General features: G+C 46.4%; 1 protein-coding gene across 6 annotated transcripts in view; it reads left to right on the top strand.

Moving 5' to 3' along the window:
• trpn1 (transient receptor potential cation channel, subfamily N, member 1) overlaps nt 1-23021 on the top strand; it is a 375819-nt gene that overhangs the window by 258459 nt on the left and 94339 nt on the right. For all 6 annotated transcript variants that reach the window (XM_068031339.1, XM_068031338.1, XM_068031337.1 and 3 more), the window contains 4 exons: nt 965-1081; nt 12007-12105; nt 12353-12553; nt 18964-19062. In XM_068031339.1, coding sequence (XP_067887440.1) covers nt 965-1081; nt 12007-12105; nt 12353-12553; nt 18964-19062 — 516 coding nt within the window. The remainder of the gene's footprint in view (nt 1-964; nt 1082-12006; nt 12106-12352; nt 12554-18963; nt 19063-23021) is intronic.

Below are 23021 nucleotides of genomic sequence, written 5' to 3'. Positions count from 1 at the left end.
CCGGACATCGAGACCCCCGTTGTCAGGACAAAATTACGGCCTTTGTTATCAATGTTTTACCCTGTGATGAGGTTCGTGACTTTAGGAGTGAATCCCTCTTATCAGAAGCTGCCTTTATTGTTCTAAGATGAGGCAAGGTTTTTCACTTAGAGGCTCATATCCATTCAGAATTATAGAGCTGCAATTTTTTTAACCTTTTAGTAAGATGAACCCATTTTTAATTTTTTAAAATCCTCATTCATAGGAAAATAATTCTTTTAACCTTATAACCCCTCATTATGGCTGGATTCCTTTACACAACCTCTTATCATACTAATTTTCAATTTAAAAGTAGTCTGTGATACATTGAATGTGAGATTCACTGTAGCACAGACTTTCTCTGGCAGTGTATACAGCAGCATGGATAGAGCTTTTAGACCCAGTTTTATCAGAAATTGAAATATCCTGCACAAAATCCTACTGAGACAAGTCAAGCCTCTGCCATATTTCGATGACTCCTTTAGAAAAGAAGGCACCAATGCTATCTAATCAATCGCTGGTTCCTCAAGTCTGTATTCATATTTTTAGATATTCAGTTTCTGGAGCTAGTTTTTGGATAGTTGAATGCTAAGTTGCCCCAACCTCCAAAATGCAGGACAGGATCTGGAGAAAACAGTCTAATAAAGGGTTTCAATCTTTAAAAAGGAAAAGAAACTGGAGTAGGCAAAGTAAATTGTTATAATAGATAAAAAATAAAATAATATAATGGAAAAGAGGAAAAACAAGAAAGAAAACATAGGGAGGAGAAAAAGCCATTCAACCTAGCCAAGCTCGTCACTCCAGTAGATTAACTCACCTATCATGGCAATGTAATGATCAAACTATTACAGGGATATAATTAAACTTCAAAACTTTGTCTCTGGGGTTTTACTTGAAAATTTGTCTTTGGAAATTTATTGAAATGTGATTGTTATTGGCTTTTTAGACACATGAGACTCCGTTGCATTACTGTGCACATGTGGGGAATGCTGACGTTCTTCTTGAGATCGTGAAATACATCAGCTCAAATAGAATCCAACAGGCCATCAATAAACAATCCAAGGTACTTTTCCACCATTAAAAAAAAAATTCTAGCTGTATTTAAGTCTTCTTAAATGTTGGGGAGGAGACCTCGTTAAGAACATAGAACATAGAACAGTACAGGCCCTTCGGCCCACGATGTTGTGCCGAACCTTTAACCTACTCTAAGATCAAACTAACTACCTACCCTTCATTCTACTATCATCCATGTACCTATCCAAGAGTCGCTTAAATGCCCCTAATGTATCTGCTTCTACTACCACCGCTGGCAGCGCATTCCACGCACCCACCACTCTCTGTGTAAAGAACCTACCTCTGGCATCTCCCTGAAACTTCCTCCAATCACCTTAAAATTATGCCCCCTGGTGATAGCCCTTTCCACCCTGGGAGAATGTCTCTGGCTATCCACTCTATCTATGCCTCTCATCATCTTGTACCCCTCTATCAAGTCACCTCTCATCCTTCTTCGCTCCAATGAGAAAAGCCCCAGCTCCCTCAATCTTTCTTCGTAGGACATGCCCTCCAGTCCAGGCAGCATCCTGGTAAATCTCCTCTGCACCCTCTCTAAAGCTTCCACATCCTTCCTATAATGAGGCGACCAGAACTGAACACAATATTCCAAGTGTGGTCGAACCAGGGCCTTATAGAGCTGCAGCATAACCTCGCGGCTCTTAAACTCAATCCCCCTGCTAATGAAAGCCAACACACCATACACCTTCTTAACAACCCTATCAACTTGGGTGGCAACTTTGAGCGATCTATGGACATGGACCCCAAGATCCCTCTGTTCCTCCACACTGCCAAGAATCCTGTCTTTAAGCCTGTATTCTGCATTCAAATTCGACCTTCCAAAATGAATCACTTCACACTTTTCCAGGTTGAACTCCATCTGCCACTTCTCAGCCCAGCTCTGCATCCTGTCAATGTCCCGTTGCAACCTACAACAGCCTTCCACACTATCCACAACTCCAGCAACCTTTGTGTCATCGGCAAACTTGCTAACCCAGCCTTCCACTTCCTCATCCAAGTCATTTATAAAAATCACAAAGAGCAGAGGTCCCAGAACAGATCCCTGCAGAACACCACTGGTCACTGAGCTCCAGGCTGAATACTTTCCATCTACTACCACCCTCTGTCTTCTATGGGCCAGCCAATTCTGTATCCAGACAGCCAACTTTCCCTGTATCCCATGCCTCCTTACTTTCTGAATGAGCTTACCATGGGGAACCTTATCAAACACCTTGCTAAAATCCATATACACCACATCCACTGCTCTTCCTTCATCAACGTGTTTGTCACATCTTCAAAGAATTCAATAAGGCTTGTGAGGCATGACCTGCCCCTCACAAAGCCATGCTGACTGTCTCTAATCAAACTATGCTTTTCCAAATAATCATAAATCCTGTCTCTCAGAATCCTCTCCAATAACTTTCCCACTACTGACGTAAGACTGACTGGTCTATAATTCCAAGGGTTATCCCTATTCCCTTTCTTGAACAAGGGAACAACATTTTCCACCCTCCAATCATCCGGTACTACTCCAGTGGACAGTGAAGACGCAAAGATCATCGCCAAAGGCGCAGCAATCTCTTCCCTCGCTTCCCGTAAAAACCTTGGGTATATCCCGTCTGGCCCCGGGGACTTATCTGTCCTCATATCATTCAAAATTTCCAGCATATCCTCCCTCTTAACCTCAACCTGTTTGAGCATATCAGCCTGTTCCACGCTGTCCTCACAAACGACCAGGTCCCTCTCACTAGTGAATACTGAAGCAAAGTATTCATTTAGGACCTCCCCTACCTCCTCCGACTCCAGGCACAAGTTCCCTCCACTATCCCTGATCGGCCCTACCCTCACTCTGGCCATCCTCTTGTTCCTCACGTAAGTGTAGAACGCCTTGGGATTTTCCTTAATCCTACCCGCCAAGACTTTTTCATGTCCCCTTCTAGCTCTCCTAAGTCCATTATTCAGTTCCTTCCTGGCTACCTTGTAACTCTCTAGAGCCCTGTCTGATCCTTGCTTCCTCAACCTTAAGTAAGCTTCCTTCTTCCTCTTGACTAGCTGTTCCACATCTCTTGTCATCCAAGGTACCTTCACCCTACCATCCCTTCCCTGCCTCATCGGGACAAACCTCCCCTACCTCCTTCGACTCCAGGCACAAGTTCCCTCCACTATCCCTGATCGGCCCTACCCTCACTCTGGCCATCTTCTTGTTCCTCAGATAAGTGTAGAACGCCTTGGGATTTTCCTTAATCCTACCCGCCAAGACTTTTTCATGTCCCCTTCTAGCTCTCCTAAGTCCATTCTTCAGTTCCTTCCTGGCTACCTTGTAACTCTCTAGAGCCCTGTCTGATCCTTGCTTCCTCAACCTTAAGTAAGCTTCCTTCTTCCTCTTGACTAGCTGTTCCACATCTCTTGTCATCCAAGGTACCTTCACCCTACCATCCCTTCCCTGCCTCATCGGGACAAACCTATCCAGCAGTCGCAGCAAGTGCTCCCTAAACAACCTCCACATTTCTGTCGTGCATTTCCCTGAGAACATCTGTTCCCAATTTATGCTCCCCAGTTCCTGCCTAATAGCATTGTAATTCCCCCTCCCCCAATTAAATATTTTCCCATTCCGTCTGCTCCTGTCCCTCTCCATGACTATAGTAAAGGTCAGGGAGTTGTGATCACTATCACCGAAATGCTCTCCCACCGATAGATCTGCCACCTGGCCTGGTTCGTTGCCAAGCACCAAGTCCAACATAGTCTCCCCTCTAGTCGGCCTATCTATATATTGAGTCAGGAAACCTTCCTGGACACACCTGACAAAAACTGCTCCATCCAAACTATTTGCACTAAGGAGGTTCCAATCAATATTAGGGAAGTTGAAGTCACCCATGACAACAACCCTGTTACTTCTGCACCTTTCCAAAATCTGCCTCCCAATCTGTTCCTCCATGTCTCTGTTACTATTGGGGGGTTTATAGAAAACTCCCAACAAAGTGACTGCTCCTTTCCTGTTTCTGACTTCCACCCATACTGACTCAGTAGACAAACCCTCCTCGACGACCTCCCTTTCTGCAGCTGTGATACTATCCCTGATTAGCAATGCCACTCCCCCACCTCTTTTACCTCCCTCCCTATTCCTTTTGAAACATCTAAACCCTGGAACATCCAACATCCATTCCTGCCCCTGTGATATCCACGTCTCCGTAATGGCCACAACATCGTAGCTCCAAGTACTGATCCATGCTCTAAGTTCATCACCCTTATTCCTGACACTTCTTGCGTTAAAATAGACACATTTCAACCCATCATACTGGCTGCAACTTTGCCCTGTCAACTGTCTAATCTTCCTCACAGACTCTCTGCACTCGGTATCTGCCTGTTCAACAGCTACCCCATCCACTGATCCGTAGCTCCGGTTCCCATCCCCCTGCCAAACTAGTTTAAACCCTCCCGAAGAGCTCTAGCAAACCTCCCGCCCAGGATATTGGTGCCCCTCCAGTTCAGATGCAACCCGTCCTTCTTGTACAGATCCCACCTTCCCCAAAAGGTATACCAATGATCCACATATCTGAATCCCTCCCTCCTACACCAGTTCTGTAGCCACGTGTTCAGCTGCACTCGCTCTCTGTTTCTAGCCTCACTGTCACGTAGCACCGGTATCAATCCTGAGATTACTACTCTGCTCGTCCTGCCTTTCAGCTTCCAACCTAACTCCCTATATTCGCTTTTCAGGTCCTCATCCCTTTTCCTAGCTATGTCATTGGTACCGATATGTACCACGACCTCTGGCTGCTCCCCCTCCCCCTTAAGAATCCTGTCGACTCGATCCGAGACATCCCTGACCCTGGCACCCGGGAGGCGACATACCATCCGGGAGTCTCGTTTGCGACCACAGAATCTCCTGTCTGTTCCTCTAACCACTGAATCTCCTATCACTATCGCTCTCCTATTCTCCCCCCTTCCCTTCTGAGCCACTGGGCCAGGCTCAGTGCCAGAGACCTGGCCAATGTGGCTTTCCCATGGTAGGTCATCCCCCTCAACCGTATCCAAAACGGTATACTTATTATTGAGGGGGACGGCCACAGGGGATCCCTGCACTGTGCGCCTATTCCCTTTCCCTCCCCTGACGGTCACCCAGCTACCTTTATCCTGTAACTTAGGTGTCACTACTTCCCTATAACAGCTCTCTATCACTCCCTCAGCATCCTGAATGATCCGAAGTTCATCCAGCTCCAGTTCCAGTTCCCTAACGCGGTGTGCGAGGAGCTGGAGTTGGGTGCACTTCTCACAGATGAAGTTAGCAGGGGCACCAGTGGTGACCCTCACCTCCCACATCCTGCAAGAGGAGCATGCAACTGTCCTAGCTTCCATACCCTCTGCACTAAATTGACAACAGAGATTTAAAAAAAAAAAGGAAAACCTTACCTTACCAAAACCCTCCACACAAGAGTCCTTTTTTTTTTGGTTAGAGGAGGAGGATGGGTGCGAGACACTACACGTGTAGTGTTTCGGGTTTAGCCACTGCCCGAATATATAAGCTTACTTACCCAGCAGTCCCCGTGTCCGCCGAAACAAAAGCTTCAGAAAAAGCTGCTGGAACAAAAGGTAAGTTACTTAAAACTGAAACTCACCTTCCCAACTGCCAAATGATTTATTAATTGACCATTGCATCAAACACTGCAAAGGCTGTGGCCCCTGGCAATGTCCTGGCAGTATTGCTGAAGACCTGAGAGCCAGGGCTATCTATGCTCCTAGCCAAGCTTTTTCAGTGCAGCTATGAAACTGGCACCTACCTTAAATGGCCCAGGTATGTCTTCTTTGCAACAAAACAGGATAAATCTAACCCTGTCAAACACTGCCCTGTCAGCCTTCTCCCAATATTCAGTCGAATTGATCATAAAAATCATCAGTAACTACTCACCAATAAGCTATTCTCCAATGCTCAGTTTGGATTCTTCCATAACCACTTGGCTCCAAACATCATCAAGGCCATGATGCAGGCAGGTATGCAAGAGCTGAATGCCCAAGAAGGGGTAAGACCAACAGTCCTCGACATCAAGGCAGCATTCAACTGTTGTTCATCCTTTGCAGCATAGATGACCATGTCCATCATTGGGGTGTCTGGTAGGATTTCAGTGGATACTTTTAACTAAGAATGGAACTAAGGAGCTGTAGCAAAACTGAGGTCAATGGGGGTCCAAAGGAAAATCCACCTGTAGTTGGAGGTCACATCTGATACAAAGGAAAATGGCTGCAATTGTTAGAGACCAATCATTGCAGCTCCAGGACATCAGTGCAAGAGCTCCTCTGGGAAGCATCTTGAACCAACTGTCTTCAGCTGCTTCATTAATGACATTCCCTGCATCATAATTTCAGAAATGAGACTATTTACTAATGAGTGTTCAGCTCCATTCACAAGTCTTCTGATAGTGAAACAACCATGTCAGCCTACATCAATGACTCAGTAAATGTCCCTGTGTTCAAATCATTCCCTCCATATCTCTTTAACCTCCTCCTGCCTTACAGCCCTCCGAGATCTATGCATCCCTCCAGCCTCTTGTACGTCCCCAACTTCTTTCATCCTACCATTGGCCTCTGTGCCTGCAACTGTCTAGGCCCTAAGCTCTGGAATTACCTCAGTGAGCCTCTCTACCTTTCTCCTCCTTTAATGTTCCTTAAAACCTATCTCTTTGACCAAGCATTTGGTCATCTGACTTTGCAGGCTCTATTTTAACTTAAATGACTGGGTGGGAGTTTAGTTTAGTTTAGAGATACAGCATTGAAACAGGCCCTTCGGCCCACCGAGTCTGTGCCGACCATCAACCACCCATTTATACTAACCCTGCACTCCTACTACATCCCAACTGTCCCTATATTTCCTACCACCTACCTATACTAGGGGCAATTTATAACAGCCAATTTACCTACCAACCTGCAAGTCTTCTGGCTGTGGGAGGAAACCGGAGCACCCGGAGAAAACCCACGCAGACACAGGGAGAACTTGCAAACTCCACACAGGCAGTGAGGGTGGGGGTGGCATTGGGGTGTCTGTCATGGGAAACCAGATATCAAGATTCTCTCCACACTGTGGGAATGTAACTCCACAGTGTGTGTGTGTGTTTGTGTGTGTGATGTCACCAACAGGTTTCCTGCCTGGAAACCAGCTGGATTGACAAGCTTGGCTTCCAGTCAGATGAGGAGCGCAAAGGAGGCCACAGGACCAGGTAAGTCTGTACCCAGATGGTGGGAAGCAGGGAGGCGGGGGTTGGAGGTCAATCCTGGAGGGTGAGGGGTTGTGGGGTCTGATCCCAGGGTCTGGGTGAGTTGCACTGTAGCCTTCGGGGTCCTGAGGATGGGGTGGGGGGGGGGGGGGGTGGGTGGAGGAGTGGAGGTTGATCCCAGGTCCAAACTCTGAGTCCCAGGGAGTCCGATCTGCGGGTATGATGGGCGGGTCAGTTGACTGGTCAATCAGTGGTTGGGTGGGATGGGAGGCCTGCCTCAAAGTGGAATATCTCAGAGGATTGGGGGATACTGGAGGCTCGGATAAGGGGAAGTTGGAGGCCTGGGAGGTATCGGAGGCTTGGGAGAGATATAGGAGGGCTAGGGGGTGTGGTTGGGGGGGAGGGGGGAGGGGGAGGAAGGGATAGATTAGAAGCCTCATGGAGAAGATCAAGAGGATTGGGGTGCGGGGTATCCGATTTCGGGGCAGTTGTCCAGGCAGGCATACTGGATCTAGCAGGTAAATGGAAAGATAGATAGTGCTCCTGATGCAGCAGTCCTCATCTGGGTTTAGTTGCCCAATTTCCCAAGGCTTGGGAAGCCCAGCCATCCACAGTTAGAATCAAAGTGTTGAATACAAAAGAGGCTTGCAGCCTCATTATAATTTTTAAAGGGCTAACCCACCTCATTAGAATCATAGAAAGTTTAAGGCACAGAAAGAGGCCACGGCCCATCATGTCTGTGCCGGCCAAAAAACGATCCACCTATTCTAATCCCACCTTCCAGCATTTGGTCTGTCGCCCTGCAGATTACGGCACTTGAGGTGCATATCCAGACTCCTTTTGAATAAGTTGAGGGTTTCTGCCTCAATTCCCCTTTCAGGCAGTGAGTTCCAAACCCCCACCAGCCTCCGGGTGAAAAGGTTTTTCCTCATCTCTCCTCTAATTTTTCTCCCAATCACTTTAAATCGATGCCCTCTTGTCACTGACCTCTCTGCTAATGTGAATAGACCTCCACTCTATCCAGGCCCCTCAAAATGTTATACATTTCAATCAGATCTACCTTCAGCCTTCTCTATTCCAAGGAGAACAACCCCTGCCAATCTAATCTTCCTCACAGCTGCATTTTTCCAGTCCTGGCAACATGCTCGTAAATCTCCTCTGTACCTTCTCTCGTGCAATTACATCCTTTCTGTAATGAGGTGACCAGAAACTGCACACAGTACTCAAGTTGTGGCCTAACCAATGAATTATACAGTTCCAGTATAACCTCCCTGCTCTTATATTCTAAACCTCCTTGGAGCGGGTTAGTCGCCTGCCCCCATTCCGCATCTCATAAAACTGGAATTGGGCCTTTATTTTTAACCTCTCACTGACAAACCTCGCCTGTTTTTTGGGGGTTAAAATTCCTCCAATATCTCCTTTGGCTTGGTGCTAAATTTTTTGTCTGATTACCCTCCTGTGCAGCACCTTGGGATGTTTTACTACATTAAAGGTCAATTCAAGTTGTTGCTGTTTTTGTAGGAGGAATGTGCTTCATTCAGTTCCTACACACTGAATTTAATTGCACCAGTGGGGTGAGGGGAAAGCCGCCTGGCCTTTCCGACCACTACCCCGAGCCCTGGCATGCTTTAATGCAATTTAAGTGCCCGGTGCCTTTAAGACCAATCAAAGGGCCATCAACTCAGTAGTATCAACAGCACCACCAGAAGAGGTGGCCACTGCCAGTACTACAGGAGACCCGAGACCAGACCCATGCTGGAGCCCCGGAGAGGAGGCAAGTGAGGCAAGGTCACCATGGCCAGTCCGGCAGGGCTCGGAGATGGGGGTAGGTGGACGATAATGGCGAAGGCGTGGTACCGCAGTGGTGGCTTTATTGCCGGGGGCCCTCCGTGGGCCACAGATTGCCCATGGAGAAGACCTCCACCCGCAAGCCCCTGGGAAGGTCACCTGATTTTACTGGACGACCTCCCCACTTGGTGGAGGCATCCAGCAGTAGTGGGAAGAGGCCCTCACGTGGCTAATAATTGGGCACTTAAGGGCCTCAATTGGCCTCTGGGCGGGAAGGTCGTCTTTGGCCCAGCGACAGTGAAGGAATGATGATATAGTTCCAAGTCAGGATGGTGTGTGATTTGGAGGGGAACTTGCAGGTGTTGGTGTTCCCATGAATCTGCTGCCCTTGTCCTTCTAGGTGGTAGAGGTCGTGGGTTTGGAAGGTGCTGTCAAAGGAGTCTTGGAGAGTTTCTGCAGTGCATCTTGTATATGGTACACACTGCTGCCACTGTGCGTCAATGGTGGAAGGAGTGAATGTTGAAGGTGGTGGATGGGGTGACAATCAAGCGAGCTGCTTTGTCTTGGATGGTGTTGAGCTTCTTGAGTGTCGATGGAGCTGCACCATCTAGGTAAGTGGAGAGTATTGCATCACATTCCTGACTTGTACCTTGTAGATGGTGGACAGGCATCGGAGAGTCAGGAGGTGAGTTACTCGCCACAGAATTCCCAGCCTCTGATCTGCTCTTGTACCCACAGATTTATGTGGCTGGTCCAGTTCAGTTTCTGGTCAATGGTGACCCCCAGGATGCTGATAGTGGGGTATTCAGCGATGGTAATGCTATTGAACGTCAAGGGGACATGGTTAGATTCTCTCTTGTTGGAGATGGTCTTGCCAGGCACTTGTGTGGCGCAAATGTTTCTTACCACTTATCAGCTCAAGCCTGGCTGTTGTCCAGGTCTTGCTGAATATGGATACGGGCTGCTTCAGTATCTGAGGAGTTGCAAATGGTGCTGAACATCATGCAATCGTCAGTGATCCTCCCCACTTCTGAATTTATGATGGAGGGAAGGTCATTGATGAAGCAGCTGAAGATGGTTGGGCCTAGGACACTGCCCTGAGGAGCTCCTGCAGTGATGTCCTGAGACTGTGATGATTGACCTCCAACAACCACAGTGGCGCAGTGGTTAGCACCGCAGCCTCACAGCTCCAGCGACCTGGGTTCAATTGTGGGTACTGCCTGTGTGGAGTTTGCAAGTTCTCCCTGTGTCTGCGTGGGTTTTCTCCGGGTGCTCCGGTTTCCTCCCACAAGCCAAAAGACTTGCAGGTTGGTAGGTAAGTTGCCCATTATAAATTTCCCCTAGTATAGGTAGGTGGTAGGGAAATATAGGGACAGGTGGGGATGTGGTAGGAATATGGGATTAGTGTAGGATTAGTATAAATGGGTGGTTGATGGTCGGCACAGACTCGGTGGGTCGAAGGGCCTATTTCAGTGCTGTATCTCTAAACTAAACTAAACCATCTTCCTTTGTGCTAGGTATGACTCCAACCAGTGGAGAGTTTTCCTCCAATTCCCAGTGACTCCAGTTTTGCTCGGGCTCCTTGATGCCATACTCGGTCAAGTGCTGCCTTGATGTCAAGAGCAGTCACTCTCACTTTACCTCTGGAGTTCAGCTCTTTTGTCCATGTTTGGACCAAATCTGTAATGAGGTCAGGAGCTGAGTGGTGGAACCCAAACTGAGCATCAGTGAGCAGGTTATTGCTGAGCAAGTGCTGCTTGATAGCGCTGTTGACACCTTCCATCACTTTGCTGATGATTGGAGTAGACTGATCGGGCGGTAATTGGCCAGGTTGGATTTGTCCTGCTTTTTGTGCACAGAACACACTTGGGCAATTTTCCACATTTGCCAGGTAGATGCTAGTGTTGTAGCTATATTGGAATAGCTTGGCTAGGGGCACAGCTAGATCTGGAGTACAAGTCTTCAGTCCTAATGACGGAATGTTGTCAGGTCCCATAGCCTTTGCTGTATCCAGTGCCTTCAGCCATTTCTTGATATCACGCGGAGTGAATCGGATTGGCTGAAGACTGGCATCTGTGATGCTGGGGACTTCAGGAGAAGGCCGAGATGGATCATCCACTTGGCACTTCTGGCTGAAGATGGATGCAAAAGCTTCAGCCTTGTCTTTTGCACTGATGTGCTGGGCTCCCCCATCGTTGAGAATGGGGATATTTGTGGCGTCTCCTCCTGTCAGTTGTTTAATTGTCCACCACCATTCACAGCTAATATTTCAATGCAGTACAGAAGGAGTGCTGCACAATCAGAGGTACCATCTTTAAGGTATCATCTTTCAGATGAAATGATAAGCTGATACCCTTTCTACCCTCTCATCTGATATAACACGATAATAAAAACATTCATCCCTCAACCAATATCATTAAATCAGATAATCTGATAGTTTATCTCATTGCTGTTTGCGGGACTTTGCTCTTGTTGCATCTGAATAAATACTCAAATTGGTGCGGTACTAGCTCTCTGCTTTTATTTCCTGTCCCCCTAAAATATTCCATCAAGAAATAACTAAGTAATATGAGAGAAGACGTTGGAGTATAATTGCTACAATGTGCCTACTGTCATTAGTTGGTCATCTAGAGTTCATTTAACATTGTGTAAGTACCATTCATATCAGCAGTGCACAAATTGGGATGTCCTGAGGTCATGAAAGGTGCTATATAAATGAAATCCATTCTTCCTTGCTCGTGTCATGTTGAGGAAATGCTTTATATTCAAAAAAGTACCAATGCTGGAAATACATAGCAGGTCTCTTTGCATCAAACGTATTTGCACGATTTTCTGTCTTTATTTCATGCTTTACGTTCAGTGGTTTTCATTGGGGTGGTTGCACTTTTATGACTTTTATGACAAAGTCCATTAACTGTTTCCTGAATTTCCCATTATGTTTCAGAATGGTTGCTCCCCATTGCTTCTGGCTGCAGAGAGAGGACACACAGAGATGGTGAAGATACTGCTGTTAAACCATGCCAGAGTGGATGTATTTGACGAGGTAACCGCGATGCCCATTTTAAATTGTTATATTAGAAGTAAAACATAAGTTAGTCTACCAAAGGAATCAGGACATGTTGTTTAGTTGGGTCTTCCAGTGCTGAATATTATATTCATTATTCGAAATATTATGTGACTTCTACCAATCTCTAAAGTTAAATGTGTGATCTTGTGCGATGCTTAACATTTAAAATATAAGGATCTGTAATACTGCTATAAAGACTTGTCCTTTTTGCTTTGTTGTACAGCATGGTAAAGCTGGGCTTCACTTGGCAGCAGAGAATGGGCATGATCAGATCTCAGACATCCTGCTCTGGCACAAGGCCTTTGTCAATGCCAAAACAAAGCTTGGCCTGACGCCCCTTCATCTGGGAGCACAAAATGGTTACAACAGGCTGGTAAAGCTTCTGGTGGAGACCCACGCATCCAGTATTGATGCACTCTCTCTGGTAAGTTGCTAACTGTAGTCTCTTACCCATAATGAGTTAACAGCATTTTGCATTTTACAGATTACAGGTGGCTACCAGGAGGCAGTTCACACCATCAAGAATGATGAATACCAGTCAACATTCAAGGACACACCAATGGTATACAGTGTAAGAACAGCCCACTTCACTGTTGAAGAGGGAAATTTATTTGGTCCTAAAATTACAGAATGCAATGCTTGCATCTTGACCCTTAAAACAAACTAACTGGCTCATAACTCATCAAATTACATGTCACTAGGGAGCTAACTTCTGCTTTGTCTGGTTCCCTGACTGGACTGTTATTGGCACAGAATCTGCTGGAGCTTGGCATCTCACCATGTGCCCAGTTAGTTAGACTTGTTCCTACACCCGTCAGCTGAAAAGGCTTTTGCTCATAACTATGCTGGAAGTTTGAGCTGTGAGCAGTGCAGCAACGGCCACAGGGCATCTGGGACCTCGGTGAACAACGGGACAAATAATCTAGCTCCTTAACCAATGAGATTAAAGATTGAGAAAAAAAAGAGGGAAAACTGAGAGGGAGGGCGAGTTAGAGTCGGTGAATTCATTGTCATTCGCGGTACAGAAAGAGAAATAAAAACAGAGTGAAAGAATGATTGGGGGAAATTATATGCTGTCCCTCACGGGTTGCCGCCACCATCCGCCTCCACCAAAATTTAGTCCAGGGCAGGAATGCCATTCACAGGCCTTCCCACCCTGCCGCCAATTGATGCCCTTAGCTGGACAATTTCTTTCTTTCTTTCTTTTGGGCCTCCTTATCTCGAGAGACAATGGATACGCGCCTGGAGGTGGTCAGTGGTTTGTGAAGCAGCGCCTGGAGTGGCTATAAAGGCCAATTCTGGAGTGACAGGCTCTTCCACAGGTGCTGCAGAGAAATTTGTTTGTTGGGGCTGTTGCACAGTTGGCTCTCCCCTTGCGCCTCTGTCTTTTTTCCTGCCAACTACTAAGTCTCTTCGACTCGCCACAATTTAGCCCTGTCTTTATGGCTGCCCGCCAGCTCTGGCGAATGCTGGCAACTGACTCCCACGACTTGTGATCAATGTCACACGATTTCATGTCGCGTTTGCAGACGTCTTTATAACGGAGACATGGACGGCCGGTGGGTCTGATACCAGTGGCGAGCTCGCTGTACAATGTGTCTTTGGGGATCCTGCCATCTTCCATGCGGCTCACATGGCCAAGCCATCTCAAGCGCCGCTGACTCAGTAGTGTGTATAAGCTGGGGGTGTTGGCCGCTTCAAGGACTTCTGTGTTGGAGATATAGTCCTGCCACCTGATGCCAAGTATTCTCCGAAGGCAGCGAAGATGGAATGAATTGAGACGTCGCTCTTGGCTGGCATACGTTGTCCAGGCCTCGCTGCCGTAGAGCAAGGTACTGAGGACACAGGCCTGATACACTCGGACTTTTGTGTTCCGTGTCAGTGCGCCATTTTCCCACACTCTCTTGGCCAGTCTGGACATAGCAGTGGAAGCCTTACCCATGCGCTTGTTGATTTCTGCATCTAGAGACAGGTTACTGGTGATAGTTGAGCCTAGGTAGGTGAACTCTTGAACCACTTCCAGAGCGTGGTCGCCAATATTGATGGATGGAGCATTTCTGACATCCTGCCCCATGATGTTCGTTTTCTTGAGGCTGATGGTTAGGCCAAATTCATTGCAGGCAGACGCAAAGCTGTCGATGAGACTCTGCAGGCATTCTTCAGTGTGAGATGTTAAAGCAGCATCGTCAGCAAAGAGGAGTTCTCTGATGAGGACTTTCCGTACTTTGGACTTCGCTCTTAGACGGGCAAGGTTGAACAACCTGCCCCCTGATCTTGTGTGGAGGAAACTTCCTTCTTCAGAGGATTTGAACGCATGTGAAAGCAGCAGGGAGAAGAAAATCCCAAAAAGTGTGGGTGCGAGAACACAGCCCTGTTTCACACCACTCAGGATAGGAAAGGGCTCTGATGAGGAGCCACCATGTTGAATTGTGCCTTTCATATTGTCATGGAATGAGGTGATGATACTTAGTAGCTTTGGTGGACATCCGATCTTTTCTAGTAGTCTGAAGAGACCACGTCTGCTGACGAGGTCAAAGGCTTTGGTGAGATCAATGAAAGCAATGTAGAGGGGCATCTGTTGTTCACGGCATTTCTCCTGTATCTGACGAAGGGAGAACAGCATGTCAATAGTCGATCTCTCTGCACGAAAGCCACACTGTGCCTCAGGGTAGACGCGCTCGGCCAGCTTCTGGAGCCTATTCAGAGCGACTCGAGCAAAGACTTTCCCCACTATGCTGAGCAGGGAGATTCCACGGTAGTTGTTGCAGTCACCGCGGTCACCTTTGTTTTTATAGAGGGTGATGATATTGGCATCGCGCATGTCCTGGGGTACTGCTCCCTCGTCCCAGCACAGGCATAGCAGTTCATGTAGTGCTGAGAGTATAGCAGGCTTGGCACTCTTGATTATTTCAGGGGTAATGCTGTCCTTCCCAGGGGCTTTACCGCTGGCTAGGGAATCAATGGCATCACTGAGTTCCGATTTGGTTGGCTGTATGTCCAGCTCATCCATGACTGGTAGAGGCTGGGCTGCATTGAGGGCAGTCTCAGTGACAGCATTCTCCCTGGAGTACAGTTCTAGGTAGTGCTCAACCCAGCGGTCCATCTGTTTGCGTTGGTCAGTGATTATGTCCCCCGATTTAGATTTGAGGGGGGTGATCTTCTTGATAGTTGGCCCAAGAGCTCTCTTCATGCCATCATACATTCCTCTGATGTTTCCGGTGTCTGAGGCCAGCTGAATATGACTGCATAGGTGTTGCCAGTAGTCGTTTGCGCAACGCCTAGCTGTTCTTTGTGCAGTACTTCCCTTTACCCCCCTTCCACCCCCCCCCCACCCCCGTCCCCTTCCCTGCTCCACCCTCTCAGCTCACCCCCTCACAACCCCGTCCCAGCCCGCCCCCCCCTCGCACCATCTTCACCCCGCACCCCCTTCCCCTGCACCCCCCCCCCACCCCCTCCCTCTACCCCTCCCCCTTGCATCCCCTCCTCCCACCGGCACCATCCTACACCTGTGTAGGAGCCCCAACAACCCCACTGCCTTGTGGGCGTCTCGGGAGAGACCAAGGCTAAGGGAGTAAACCCTAACAGAAAATCCGGAGCGGAACCCCGTAGGCGGTCATGTGTCACCTTTGGCATGTTTCCGGCAGTTCCTGCAGCCATACTGGTGCCAAACGTCGTGTCCTGCACTCCTTTGGACCCCACCAGAAAGGCCGAGAGGGGGGTTTTGACGACTGGGCAACTCTCAACCTCCATAAGTTTGCCCAGGCATGCGCCATGGAGAGGTCACTCCATAGTTGCCTCACAGCGACTGAAACAACACGGAAGGCAGCAGTTACGGGTTATAAGTCCAGATAAATTGGCGTAGAAACTGGGCGCCACGGGTTGCCTTTGTCGGTGGGAGAGGTCATTGCACCTCACTGGACAGCTACCGCCCGCCTCAAACCGGGCAGCCCCCGGTCAATAAGGTTCTGTCCCGCCACAGTCTGCCTGCTTCAATGGGTGCTTGGAGCTCAGGGTCATTGCCCGAAAGGTGGACTGATACACCGCACCAAACAACATGAAAAAAGGAAAGAAGGTACCAGCCCTTCGCTTTGCAAGCTGGAACGTCAGAACTATGTGTCCTGGCCTGTCGGAAGACCTTACACAAATCAACGATTCTCGGAAGACCGCCATCATTAACAACGAGCTCAGTAGACTCAATGTGGACATTGCAGCACTTCAGGAGACTCGCCTCCCCGCGAGCTGGACAATTAACCTCCAATTAAGGGCCTCTTCCCACCGCCGCTGCAATTTGCCGTGCAGCAGGCAGCCTTGTCACTGCACAGGAAGCAGGGCACAGAAAACCGTGTGGCTGCTTCCCGTCTCTGGGGGTGGAGGGGTGTCCTTTATTAAAAGGCACAGTGCCTGACCGAGGACCTGACATTGGGGAGGGGGAGGCCGCTGAGAGCCACCCCCTTGCCCTTGCTGCCGACCCCCCATTCCTCCACTCCTCTGTGGCCCCCACCTCACAAGACCTCTCCCGTCCTGACGTACCTGAGGCCTGGTTCCAGTGACACCCCTCGGCCTCCATCAGGTGCAATTGCAGCAGCAGCAGCAGCCACCGCTTGGGTCCTTGATCCTGTGGAAGGCCTGCCACTGTCCACTTAAGTGCCTGATTGGCACCAGGATAAAATTCCCCTCTGGCTCGCGAGGTTTAGAGTTTGAGACACTGAGAAGCTCGAAGGCACTTTTCCAGGGATGAAATCAATGAATGAGTGAATCCTGCATTGAGGCATCTGTTGACATAGATCTTTTGTCAGGTGATTAATATATAGGAATGAATGACCTACATGTTGAAAAAACGTGGCACACATTTGAAACAGTTTGGGATTCATTAGTACTGCAGCCAGACATCTCCAATAAAAGTTCTGACAGGCTGCTGCCATTGTGCCCCAGCTGAAAGCTGCATCTTTTCAGAGGTCTTACTGAACTATTAACATGTGAAAATATGCACAACCATCTGAGCTGTCGGGACTGGAAGTTTATATAGAGGTCGAATCCATTTGGGTGATCTCTGCCTGTAGATGGTGCTATAGTACAGTGTAAGTTACAGAGACAATAGAATAGTCAAACATTGGGTTAGCTACTTCCCTTATTTTTGAGATACAGCACTGAAACAGGCCCATCAGCCCACCATCCCATGGTCGCTGTGCCGACCATCAACCACCCATTTATACTAATCCTATAATAATTCCATATTCCTACCACATCCCCACCTGTCCCTATATTTCCCTACCACCGACCTATACTAGGGGCAATTTATAATGGCCAATTAACCTATCGACCTGCAAGTCTTTGGCATGTGGGAAGAAACTGGAGCACCCAGAGGAAACCCACACAAACACAGGGAGAACTTACAAACTCCACACAGGCAGTACCCAGAATTGAATCCGGGTCACTGGAGCTGTGAGGCTGCGGTGCTAACCACTGCGCCACTGTGCCTTATCCTCTCCACTAGCTTGACAATCTAATAAACAGGCCCACTGCAGTTCTGCATTGCAAAATCATTGCAGTGATGTCTATGTAAAATAAAAGATTACATGCAAACACGAAGTGGGATAACATTATATGGCAGATATCCTAAACAGAAAATATAAGGCTGTCTGAGCATATTTGTTTCAGACTCCTGTGAAATCTCTTGCAGATGTAAAACAGATGATCTGGACAGGATGAAGCAATATGGGATCTATACTCCTCAACTTCCCCAATCCCCTGAACTACACAACAATGGACAGGAATTTAAAAAAAATAATTTTTGCCATTGCTGGCATAAAATAATTGCTGTTTTTTAAACAAATTATGATTTATTTTTTAATCATGTCACACCAAGAGTGTCAACCAAACTGTATCATAGAACCAACTATTGTACTGTGCTAACTTAATCTTATCCAGGACCCAAATCCATGGAACTCCTCACTTCCCTCAATTTTGTCTTCCATCTTGTCATATTTAGACTTGGAAAGGCGAAGCTTCAGATGTCCTATTCGCTACTGATTCACCTTGTGTTCTCTCCTTTTTTTCACTAAAGGCTGATGCTCTGCATTTCAGAGCTGGACTGTTCCTCTCGGTCTATCAAGCATCATTCAAATGAAAGTTAGAACACCTAAAGTATAAAGTAACTGAACTAAATTGCTGGTACATCCTGTATATTTGATCTGCTATGTGGTTAAGATCACCTCGCATCTCAGAGAGCTAGCTCAGATTTAAACTTAAGTACAGTGATGCACCACATTCACGTTTCAACAAATTGTGTCCTAGAAGCAGAAGGAATTTGCATTTCTGTAGTACCTTTCATGCACCCAGGATCTCGCAAATCACTTTACAACCAATGCAGTGCTTTTCAAGTCTAGTCACTATTGTAATGTAGGAAATGCAGCAGAGAATTTGTGCACAGCAAGGTCCCACAAACAGCAATGAGATAAATGGCCCGATAATCTATTTTAGTGATGTTGGTTGAGGGATATATATTGGCCAAGGCACTTGGGAGAGATCCACTGGTCTTATATTCTTGTAACTTCTACATGGCATATTCATAATGGATCACGTGCAGGTAGCAAGATCAGGTGCTTCCCCGAAGGGAGGCTACAACAATCAAGGAGCTGGTCTCTCCCACCCAGCTGGGGGACAATATCGGTGGAGCAGGCCTCATGTCTGTCACTTCTTGATGGAAAAGGTCAAAATGACAATAGGATTGAAAAGTTTTGTTGTTTAAATCTGGAAGTGAGGCAGGTCACCTCCTTTGATATTGTTACATTTAAGTTACAATTTTATAATTAATGTATTTTTTTATGCATTTAGTCGAAGCGGACTCCTCTACACCTGGCAGCAGGAAACGGGCAGCTCGATGTTTGCAACAGTTTACTCAAAATGAAGGCGAATGTGAATGCAACTGATATTGTAAGTGAACGTAAGAACGTTAGAAACAGGAGCAGGAGTAGACAATATGGCCCCTTCCACCATTCAGTACGATCATGGATGAGCTCCTGCCTCAACTCCACTTTCCCGCCCGCTCCCCATATCCCTTGATTCCCTGAGAAACCAAAAGTCTGTCTATCTCAGCCTTAAATATATTCATTGGTGGAGTATCCACAATCCTCCCGATAGACAACTCCAAAGATTCACACCTCTCTGAGTGAAGAAATTTTCCTCATCTGAGTCCTAAATGTTTGGTTCCTTATCCTGAGTCTGTACCCCCATTTTCCAAATTCCCCAGACAGGACAAATAACCTCTCAGTGTCTATCCTTTCAAGCCCCTTCAGAATCCTGTATCTTTCGATGAGATCGCCTCTCATTCTTCTAAACTCCGGAGAGAATAGGCCTAATTTACTCACTCTCCCATCAGAGGACAACCCTCTCATTCCAGGGATCAATCTAGTGACCTTCGTTATACTGCCCCCCATGCAAGAATATTATTCCTTAAATGTGGAGACCAAAACTGCACACAGTACTCCAGGTGTGATCTCACCAAAGCCCTCTACAATTATAGCAAGACTTCTTTATTCTTGCAATAAAAGCCAACATATCATTTGCCTTCCTAATTTCTTGCTGCACCTGTATGCTAACCTTTTGTGTTCCTTGTACTAGTACATTCAAGTCTCTCTGCACATCAACATTTGGAAGTTTCATGCCTTAAAAATATTCTATTTTTCTATTCTCACTACCAAAGTGAATAACGTGACACTTACCACATTATACTCCATCTACCACCTTGTTGCCCACTCAGTTAACCTGTCTAAATCTCTTTTCAGCCTCTTTGTGCTATTCTCACAGCTTACATTCCCATCTAGCTTTGTATCGTCAGCAAACTTGGGTACATTACTCTCTGTCTATTTGTCTAAGTCATTAATATAGATTGTAAATAGCTGAGGCCCCAGCACTGATCCTTGTGGCACTCCACTAGTTGCAGCCTGCCAACTTGAAAATGTCCTATTCTCTACTTTTCTACATCCTGTTCATTAATCAATCTCCCATTCATGCTAATATGCTATATGCGCAACTTCATCAGCCCTTATTTTGCATATTAGCCTTTTGTGTGGCACCTTATCAAGAGCTTTTTGAAAATCCAAATACACTACATTCACTGGATCCCCCTTATCTATTTTGCTAGTTACAAGCTCAAAAACCTTAAAAAAATTTGTCAAATATAATTTCCCTTTCATAAATCCATGTTGACTCTGCCCAATCATATTATGATTCTCTAAGTGCCCTATTACCACATCCCTACTAATAGATTCTTGCATTTTCCCTACTACTTTTGTCACATTAACTGGCCTATAGTTCTTGAATAGCAGGGTTAAATTTGCTACCTTCCAATCCAGAGTTGCCACTCTAGAATCAAGAGAATTCTGGAAGATCAAAACTAGTGTATCCACTGTCTCTGTAGATACCTCTCTCTTTTAAAATCCTAGGAAGAGGGTCCAGGGGATTTGTCGACTTTTAGTCCCATTGATTTCTCCAGTACTATTTCTTTGTTGATACTAATTTCTTTAAGTTCATCATTCTTGCTAGACCCTTGTTCCCCACTATTTCCAGAATGCTTTTTGTATCTCCGACTATGAAGACAGATTTAAAATATTTTTTAATGCCTCTTCCATTTCCTTATTCCCATTTCTCCTATCTCTGCTTCTAAGGGACCCACATTCACCTTCACTTATCTCTTTCTTTTTAGATATCTTTATAAGCTTTTACAATCTGTTTTTATTCCTCTTGCTAGTGTGCACTAATATTCTTTTTTCCTTTATCAATTTCTTGATCATCCTTCTCGGAATTCTAAAAATCTCCCAATCTTCAGGCATAGTACTCTTTTTAACAACATTAAGCCTCCTTCTTAAACCTACCATGACCTTTGACTTATGTTGTTGGTCGGGGTTGAACCACCATTCCTGTGGGGTTTTTTTCCCTAAGGGAATGTACATTTGTTGGGAATTATAACTTAATTCTTTAAATATTTGCCATTGTTTATCCACTGTCATATATTTAATCTAAGTTTCCAAATCTACCCTAGTCAACTCACCCCACATAAATACGTAATTTGCTTTACCCAGATTTAAGACCTTAGTGTGGGCTTAACTACATCACACTCAAACTTAATATAAAATACTATCGCTCTTCCCCAGAGGCATGTTTACTACAGATTATTAATTAACCCTTTCTCATTGCACAATACAAAATCTAAAATATCCTGTTCCAGTTGGTTCCTCGATATACTTATCTGGAAAGCTATCTTGAATACATTCCATGAACTTGTCCACCATACTCACTGCAAATTTGGTTTTGCCCAGCCTATATGAAAATTAAAGTCCCCATAATACTGTATTATCCTTGTTACATGCACCTGTAATTTCCTGATTTATACTTTCCCGACACTGCAAATATTGTTCGGGGGCCTATAAACTACTCCCACCAGTGTTTTTTTCCTTTCTTGTTTCTTAGTTCCACCCAAATGGCCGGATTTTCAGCCCCACAGGGGCCGGATTTTCAGCCCCACAGGGGTTGGGATTGGAGACGGGCGAGGCCGGAATTAACTCTGCCTGCCGGCATGCCAATTCCCCAGCTGCATCCTGCCTCCAGGCCATTTTTGCAGAGGCGGGATCAGGGCCAGCAGGGCTACCCACCTGCAAATGGTGGGTAGCCGATCAGGCTTGTTAAGAGCCTAATTGAGGCCAATTAGAGGATGCCAACTGAAATTTTCCAGTTGACCTCCAGGTTCCCACACTGGCAGGGGCCAGTTCAAGTGTCTGGAGGCCGGCACTCTGGGAGTGGCAAGGGGGGGCAATGCTGTAGACAGGCTTAGAGCCCCTGCCTGTCTGTCTGGGTTCTTGATTTTCTAAGCTCTTTCTCTCTACTGTCTTTATCCCATCCTTTATTATCAGGGATACCAACCCCCTCCCCCCCAGCACCACCACCTTCTAAAATCCTTTTCCATTTTTCCCCATCTCTTCTCAAAGTCAAGTATCCTGGAATATTTAGTTTCCATTCTTGGTCACTCTACAACCACGTCTCTGTAATGGCTATTAGATAAAACCCATTTATTTCCATCTGTGCTATTAGTTCAGCTATTTTGTGCATTCGTAGAAAGTGAAAGGCTGGCCACGAGATTGATACACTTAATGTTTCATGGACTGCCATGTTTGTATTGTGGAGTTTCACAAGCCAGGATGGGAAAACTGGGAAATTTGTAAGGTGGTTATAATATTATAACTTCCTCTTCCAGCTCCCCCTAAAAATCCACCTCCCTCAACCCTTAATTTGTTCACCTGTCTGATTTATTGTCCCTTACTTACCTTGTCCATGCTTTGTGCACTGAATGTGGGTACATGAGTAGCATAAAGGTGCAGGCAAAAGACAGGAGCTTTTGAAATTCATGAGGGAAACATTAGAGTCAACGTGATCAGCCAAATCAAAGCTGCTGAAAATTTAACTCTAGGACTGGATTTTATGAGGACTGGACTTGCAAAGGTGGCATATGGCTTGAACCAGGTTGATGGGGCAGACTGAATAGGTGGGGACATTACCGGCACAGAAGAACACTCAAATGATTTTGAAGCCATCCTTTAGCAAAAGGCAGCCTTGTGAAAGGAGGACACATGGCAAAACAAAGCTAAGTTGGCAAATGGGTCATATTCAAGGACAAATCAGATTCATCTTTACAGGCTTAAAGAAAGAATTCTCAGGAGAACAGAGATAGATATTGATCTCAACTAGAGGCAACCAAAATGTTATGAGCTGTCAGAAGAACATTGAAGAGGAAGATCATGGATAAATATGATAACAGTGACACGGTCTTTTTCAAATTTGTAGGCATTAGAGAGGCATTAAGGATTGTTTAGGGTCATTGACAGATTCCTCTGATTAAC

Source organism: Heterodontus francisci, chromosome 5 (assembly GCF_036365525.1).
Source record: "Heterodontus francisci isolate sHetFra1 chromosome 5, sHetFra1.hap1, whole genome shotgun sequence".
In the NCBI taxonomy this organism is placed as follows: Eukaryota; Metazoa; Chordata; class Chondrichthyes; order Heterodontiformes; family Heterodontidae; genus Heterodontus; species Heterodontus francisci.
The sequence above is the reverse complement of the archived record's forward strand: the minus strand, read 5'-3'. Positions and strand labels throughout refer to the sequence as shown.